The sequence below is a fragment of the Oryzias latipes genome, chromosome 3, assembly GCF_053564925.1.
Source record: "Oryzias latipes strain Hd-rR chromosome 3, Olatipes_Hd-rR_3.1".
NCBI lineage: Eukaryota > Metazoa > Chordata > Actinopteri > Beloniformes > Adrianichthyidae > Oryzias > Oryzias latipes.
Genome location: NC_136239.1, coordinates 21,416,404 through 21,424,367, shown reverse-complemented (window position 1 = coordinate 21,424,367; position 7,964 = coordinate 21,416,404). Strand labels below are relative to the sequence as shown.

Genomic DNA, 7,964 nt, shown 5'->3' with positions numbered 1-7,964 from the left:
GTTTCCCATATTGATCCATGTTTTATCTGGTCTTCTGGGAAACTGCCGGTTTCATTTTGTCCAAGTCAGCATGAATTATAATCTTCATAAAATCAGGTAAAAATAAAATTATTGATTAACTAAACCATGTGAAGGATGACAGATGTGCAAATATTTAAGCTAGTAAACTGCATTTATGACGGCTGCAAATGAAATGACAGAGTGGGAGAAGGAGGGATCCAGCTGAGATGATCTGAACGCTGAAGGCTGAGAGGGCAAAAGCAGAAGTTCTTTCCAATCACTGTATTTTGTTAAAAAGTAAAAAAAAAAAAAAATGTGGAGGCAGGTTCTTGTAGCTTTATGTCTGTCACTGTGGATCTGTTCCTCTGACCTGACCTTGGCTGAGGATCCATACTTGATCAGGGCTTACCAGCTGATGTCTGAGACCCCACTCATCGACGGGTAGGTCCTGCTCTGCACCTTCTCTGTTTAAAGCTGCAATTGCAGTCAAGATCCTAGCTAAATGAGGATTGCCTGATGCCAATTTTCTATTGTTTCTTCTTTTTTTTAGCCATAACGATCTGCCTTGGCAACTTCGAATGCAGTTCAACAATCAGCTCAACAAAGTTAATCTTGACACACTGGAAACAACACACACCAACATTCCTAAGATTAAAGAGGGGCGGCTCGGTGCACAGGTACAGACACACATACAGACAGCACACAACCACTGAGGGGGGGGGGGGGGGGGGTCTCTGATGCATTACACATCTCTTTGTTAGAAAAGCTTGCCCATGTTCAGGCTGAGCCGCACACACAGTGAAAGACCAGCTTAAAGTCAAAACAATACCTTACTATAAAAAAATAAAAAAAATAAAAAAAACGCTTAATCAATTATTGAAGATGGTAATAATGATTGATTTCTAATTATATTAGTTCACTTGATCCAAAAAGTCATGATTTGTTATGTTTATTTTCTGATAGTGTTATTGTTTTTAATCATAAAAGGAAAACAATCAGAATATATTTTAGATAACTGATCTGTATGTGGTATTTTATTATACAAACAGTTATAACTACTTTACATAATTATGAATTAACTTATCATTGTCATGTGATTTATTGATACTTAAGCATACGTAATGACCTGAAACTGTGTTGGTAAGGCATTGATGACAGATGAAAAGTTATGAACCGGATAATGATAAATCATGTAATAAAATGGTTACAGTAGAGCAGGGGTGGAATTATATAAATTCACTTCCTTCCACTCCCTTTCAAGCAATCTTTGGTTTAATATCTAATTATCCTAAGTTTGATACGTCTTTGAATGAATGTATAAATGCTTCTTGTATTGTTTTGTGCATTATTCAGTGATTGCTTGAAATAAACCATCTCAAATCAAATAAAAAAAAAAAATCAAAATTATACAGTTTTGAGGCATAATCTAAAAACCTGTTTTCTTTTCGAAGATTTTTATTTTCTGCATAGTGCAGAAAATCATTAATGATTCCCCTCTGAGTTGTGAAAGTAACCCTTTACTGATATCCCATCATTCTTTTGTTTACACTTTCTCTCGCTAGCTTACAGCCCCTCACAACCTAAAGCCAACTTTAGCCTGCAACAAAAATGGCGAACAATGTTGAAGCTATTCAGCTGTGCAGTTTTGAGCCAGATGTCAGCTCAAACCAGTAAAACTATGACGTACATGAATCTATTTTTCAACAAGTAGATGCATCAGAATAGAGTGGAGCCAGAAGACTAAACACACCCATTTCAGTTACTGTGTCACAACAGAAAGTTTTTTCAAATGGCAAATTTTGATCTGCTCCTGCTCCATCATGATTGAAATAAAAGAATTACTCATAAATGCAATTTTAATCCTAAATTCTTTTATACATGTCCTACATTGTGAGAACAATGCTTCAAGAACATATAAAGAAAACACCCAAATCATGATTTTCATTGCTGGGTTTTTAAATCGTATAGATTAGCTTTTTTTTCCAAAGTGATTTTAAGGCAAAAACCAACTTTATTTTAAAATAATTTTTTTCTAGGTATGACATTTAATGCCCTTTAAAGGAGTCAGGAAGATTTTTTTTTAAAGTTGTTTCAGTTTGAAATGCTTTTAGTGGATGAACAGTGTTGAGGAAACATTTTCATGGTGTCCCCTTGCTCCCTCAGTTCTGGGCGGCATATGTTCCCTGTGAAACTCAGTACAAAGATGCGGTCAGACAAACGCTGGAGCAGATAGATGTGGTTCACAGGATGTGTGAGAAGTATCCAGACACCTTCAAGTTCGTCACCACGAGCCAAGGTGAAGCTTTCATCCCGGTCGGTAATGTCACATGTTCAGGTGGCTGTGTTCACGCTTGCTTCGCTGCTCCACCTGTTCCACATGCACAGGCATCATGGACGCCTTCAAGGAAAATAAAACAGCCAGCCTGATTGGGGTGGAGGGAGGCCACTCCATTGATAGCAGCCTGGGTACCCTGCGCACCATGTACCAGCTGGGGGTCCGCTACCTCACCCTGACACACTCCTGCAACACACCCTGGTATGAGCATCATCAAGAGGACAAAATCAGTGTCATTGAAATGACTTGCACTCAGGCCACATTGATTCTGCTTTATCATTTATCTTCTCCCTCACTCTCTATCCATATAACTGTCTTTTTAACTATCTATATATAGGTGTTTCCAAAAACAAGCATCGCTGCAACAGTACTGAAAAACATTTTCAATAAAACCTTTAGTTATTGGTGCTTGATGAATTGAGAACTACTGATAAACAAAAATACAACACAAAAAAAAAATGTTATTTGGGACCAAAAAAGTTATTTATTCCTCAAACACTGGTTAGGTCAGTTAGAAATTGGTACATTGCTGTTGTGGAGAGTACCTGGGAGTTCTGCCGGAACGTTCTGGTAGACCATCAGAATGTCTGAAATCCAAAACTCTGATTCATTCAGCCATAACCTCACCGTTTCCAGCAGCTGTGTGACACTGTTAGCTTAGAGACGACTGACTTACAAGGCGGAGGGCATCACTGACGACATGCTTCCTGCAGTAAAGCTCTTCTATTTAGACAAAAACTGTTGGATCACATTTGAAAATAAATCTAGTTTTCTTTAAAAAAAACTGCTTTGGGATTTTCTTCACAGTGACCAAAAATCACAGTAATCTAAACAAATGTATTCATGGTGTCAAAAAGATTGTGTGTAAACTATTCTTTCTTTCAGGGCAGATAACTGGCGTGTGGATGATGGATCAGACCCGGTTCAGAGCGGCGGCCTGTCACCTTTTGGAAAGGTCAGCTTAGAGAGAAAGAGTGGAAAAGGAGAAAGATCGGTTTCTCAATGATAAGAAAATCATGTAAAACAGCCAAACACAAACAGAGGTTTAGCGTGATATTATTGTCTTGAAGGGATTGGAAAGTGCAATGCAATTTTTAACAGAGGTCACAGCAGCGTGTGAGGGAGGCACAAAGGATGAGCAAAAGAATAATTTGCCCCAAAGTCAGTTTTAATGCATGATTCTGACACTCTTTGGTAAAATGTATGATTTTGTTTTTCCTGAATAGCAACTGATAGTTGAGATGAACCGTCTGGGGATGCTGATCGACCTCGCTCACGTGCCGGTGTCTGTGATGAAACAGACCCTCTCCCTGTCTGTTGCCCCGGTCATCTTCAGTCACTCCTCTGCATACGCGGTGTGCCGGCACAGCCGGAACGTTCCGGACGAGGTTCTTCTCAAAGTGGTGAGTCCAAGTGGGATCAGAGGCACAGCAGAGGCCCTCCAGAACACTCCTGTATGCAGGCCTCAGCTTAGTCCCTCTGCTACAACAACAAACAGGCATAAATTACTGAATAAAAGACTCACTCAGGCCTCTTCACTGCTTTGGAGGAACGCTATCATGACAGAAGCTCATTTGTGGAATAAAGAACTAAATTTGTAAATTGACCTCAGCATAATAGCAAACAAATGACACTTTTTGTTGTAAAGATTTTACAAAAAAAACCTCAAACAATCCCTTCTGAAACAGCTGGATTCATGACACGTGTAAACAAAAACTGTGCCTTATTATTATTATTATTTTTTATCAGGTGAAAACTTTTCCTGTTTTTTAGATTTATACTTTTCAGGATGAAGGTGGACATCTTTTGACATTTTCTAGACATTTAAGATTTAAAAGACAATAGCCGCTCTGTCAAACAATAATAATAGGATATGTGCAATTTGGGTTTCAGATCATGAAGTTAAGCGTTTTATTGTTGAGAATTTGTTTTTCCCATTTCAGCTAACCTCAGACATCCATATCATTAGAAAATGGATAAACAGAGCTGATCAACATCAGTCCATTTCCTGTCAGCCTGTAAACAAAGCAGAACTTTCAAAAAGGGAAACATTTTAATCTGTATTTTATATCACATTATATTCAACGTACTTTAATAATCCCACGAGGGGAAATTTGGGGTATTTTTGGCTGGTTTGGAAATAAAGGTAAGATTATTTTACCTCCAAGAATTATCTATTGAGCAGAAGTGCTTGGAAGTTGTCAAATTATATTGAAGATCCGCAGGATTTCAATTGTACAAAGAAAAGTTTTTTCATAACGTCTATGCTTTGTTTGTTGGTTAAAAAATGATGCACAAAAGCAGGCTGATTGTCCTGCAATTTGCTGGTCCTGTGCAGATCTTTAAACAAAATTAAGCCAAAAAAAGATTTTTCTATATTAGAAAATGGCAGCTCGGGGCGCTTGTGAAGACTGATTTTCCTCGCTGAGCGTTTCCCCTTTGTCTTTGCAGAAAGAGAAGAAAGGAATCGTGATGGTGAACTTCTACAATGATTACGTGACCTGCAGCCAGAAAGCCAATATCTCAGACGTTGCCGGTAAAGAGCCCCGCTGTGAGGGGACAGCTGCTGTAAAAGCTGGTTGATCATTGACATTTATCAGTCGTTCTTTCTTCCACGCAGATCACTTTGACCACATTAAAAAAGTGGGAGGAGCTGAGATTATTGGCTTTGGTGGAGATTATGATGGAGTCCCCAGGTAAATTTCTAATCCCGTTTTTTTTTTCTTTTTTCCCATAAGCCACTTGTTATAATGTGTTTTTATAAAGCACAACAGAGAGTTCATAATGAATATTAGTGCACCTCAACATGAATAGCTAAAATGATCTGTACAGGTACAGTATGATTAGTGTTCATCTCCGGCTGGTGAAGGTCAGCAGCTGCATTCAGAGGTTAACTTGCAGAAGAGGTCACACTTTGCAAACGTGTGCAGGGGGAAGCATGGTTCCAAAAATTCCTATTTGACTGGGATTCAATAAACAATATTTTCAAATAAAGTTTGTTGGAAACTTTAAATAGTGTCTTGTAAAAACACAAGAAAGAAATGAAAAAATGTCCATCTAATTTTGAAAGAAAAATCCCTTCATCAATGACAAAGCTTTTCTCTAAATCGACTGCATCATTTGAAACAAGCAACAAAGGTGAATTTCGTTACAATGTTTATCACAGGAATTGCATATTTGCAGCAGTAAATGTATTAAATGAACAGAGTGTATGTTTAAATGTTTGTGTTTCCAAAGGATTCAAAAATCTCAAAAGAGGGAAAATTAAGGTGACTAAAGAACATTTAGAAAAGATCAAATACAATGTTTTTTTTTGGACAAGTCTTATTTTTTACTAGACAAATAATTTGCATTTCCCATTTGAATCTTTTATTTTTAAAAAGCCTTGTTATCGACATGGTGAGTAAATAAGACTTTGTTCCTTTTTATTCTGTCTTTTATTATCTAGAAAAAGTGAAGTTGCTCATTAATTAAGCTCTGATTAGTAATTTTATTTGTCGTTTGGCTGATGCCATACGTTTTAGACTCTAAAGCAAAAAAAATCAAACTATTATTCAGGGAGAAGTTTTTGTGCTCATTACTCTTTTGGAACAACTTTTGAAAACCATCCGCCTTTTAAAATGAGGCAAAGGGACACGCCCAAATGAAGAATGAGCAGAAGACAATCTGAGAGACTGAATTTTGCAGCTTTAGTTATTCTCGGTCCACTTTTTAAATAAACATATTACATACATGACCAGACCCCTACACGTTTATTGTACTTTTACTTCCAACAAATAAATAAAATAATCTGTAATGACAGACGGAGTTGTTGCCGTCTGTCCACTAATCCACCCCTGGTTCCATGTTCAGTTAACAGTGAATCCCCTTTCTTTAATGTCCTGCTCACAGAACACCAGAGGGTCTGGAGGATGTGTCCAAAGTGCCAAATCTGGTGGCTGAGCTGCTGAGGAGAGGCTGGACTGACGAGGAAGTCAAAGCTGCTCTTGGAAACAACCTGCTCCGGGTCATGAGCGAGGTTGAGAGGGTGAGGACTCAAAGCACAAACAACCCCGGGCTCTGTGAAAGAGTCAAGCGCTGCGGGAAGGACGACTCAGGTCACACGGGATGAGGATGTTCATGACCTCTAAGCTTTTCTCTGCACATTTGAAAGAAATAGTAGAGTACATAGTCTTTATTGGTGTTTCCTGATCTCAGGTGGGAGCCTTTAAAATCACACAAACAGCAACTAAAATGCATGAATCCATGGTGTAGAGTCTGTTAATTAACATTATAGATTGTATGGAAAATAGGAGAAAACGACCAAACAAAATAACAATCCTGGTCACAAGCAGGTATCACACATTAATTAGGTTGTAAATAACATATCTCCACGATAGAGTTTAAATGTCAGTTAGAGAACAAGTTTTGTAGTTCGTGCTGATAGTAGTGTGTTTATGATTGTTAAAGATTAGCTCTGGTGATGGTGATCCCTGTGGGGGGCATGATGTCCTCTTAGAGTTTTCTGTAGAGCGTTGTAACCTGCAGCATCTGAGCATGCCCGGTATATCCCCGCCAGACAGAACACAGGGAGCTGTGCCGTCTGGCAGGTAGCTATTAGCCACCAGCACAGGGTGTTCTTCTTCTGGATCTGGAGGACGTCTAGGCGTCGTTATGCTTCTCCAGACCTTGTGTCTGATGTTAACAAATCAGAGGAATTTACAACTTGTGACTTTAGAAAAGATTGCCTTTTTTCCACATTAGAAAAATGTCCTCTGCCTCCTTTAGGTCGTTTCAAGAGCATCCCTCTGTGAGGGCTTTCTGCTCTAGACTCATGAGTCCAGATTTTGTGGTATCATCGGTTGATCTAATGGAGGTGTTGGGAGTTTGTGTTAGAGAGGAGGAGAAGTGATACCGTGGTTTTGACACCACTTTAAATTTAGCATGAAAAATCCCTGGAAGCTGCAGCTGGTTTGCAAGCTTCATAGTTGTTCCTCTTTGGTGCAGATATTTGACTTGGAGCTGTTCATGTCATTTGTTCTTCCTCACGAAAGTATAACTTGACGTTTGAAAGCGTCTTCTTTGAAAGCAGAGTTAAAACACTTTTAAAAGCAGGTTTTTGATTCACTAACTTTAAGTATGAACGTATGCAAGGGGAACCTTCATCTGTGAGGCAGAACAGGTAGCAGCCTTGTTTGTTCCCCCTGGGGTAAAGCAGGGATACTGGAACCTTCAGAGGCAAACTTAAGCTGCAGCTTGAAAGGTTGTGGTGATGCTTTGAAGGCAGGAACATGCGAGTGCAGGAACCCCTTCACAGTGCCTTCTCCCCGTTAGGTCCGTGATAACATGACGAGCCGGGCGCCGGATGACGTGCCCATCCCGTATTCTGAGGTGGAGAACCCCTGCAGGACGAGCTTCGGTTACACAGATGCTGGAGCTGCTCATTCAGTCAGCACAGCAGCCCTTCTGCTCCCACTGGCTCTGCACATTTCCATGTTTACCAATTAACACGCTCATCAGAGCTGATTAGCCTGAGATGTTCAAATACAAAAATCCTTGAACTTTTTCTGCATCCTTTTTTTATGACAGAAATGTTTTCCAACTTTGTCTTGTTAAAGAAAATAAATAAGGTAGTTTGCCACTCTTGCAG

At 39.2% G+C, this 7,964-nt stretch overlaps 1 protein-coding gene across 1 annotated transcript; it reads left to right on the top strand.

The window, feature by feature from the left end:
- Positions 1 to 173: 173 nt before the first annotated feature.
- Positions 174 to 7,955, top strand: dpep1 (dipeptidase 1). Its single transcript, XM_004067129.5, has 10 exons — positions 174 to 441; positions 551 to 677; positions 2,164 to 2,296; positions 2,386 to 2,536; positions 3,221 to 3,290; positions 3,562 to 3,738; positions 4,787 to 4,871; positions 4,956 to 5,031; positions 6,227 to 6,362; positions 7,649 to 7,955. The coding sequence occupies exons 1-10, from the start codon at positions 314 to 316 to the stop codon at positions 7,820 to 7,822; spliced, it is 1,257 nt and encodes a 418-aa protein (XP_004067177.1). The 5' UTR covers positions 174 to 313; the 3' UTR covers positions 7,823 to 7,955.
- Positions 7,956 to 7,964: the final 9 nt, after the last annotated feature.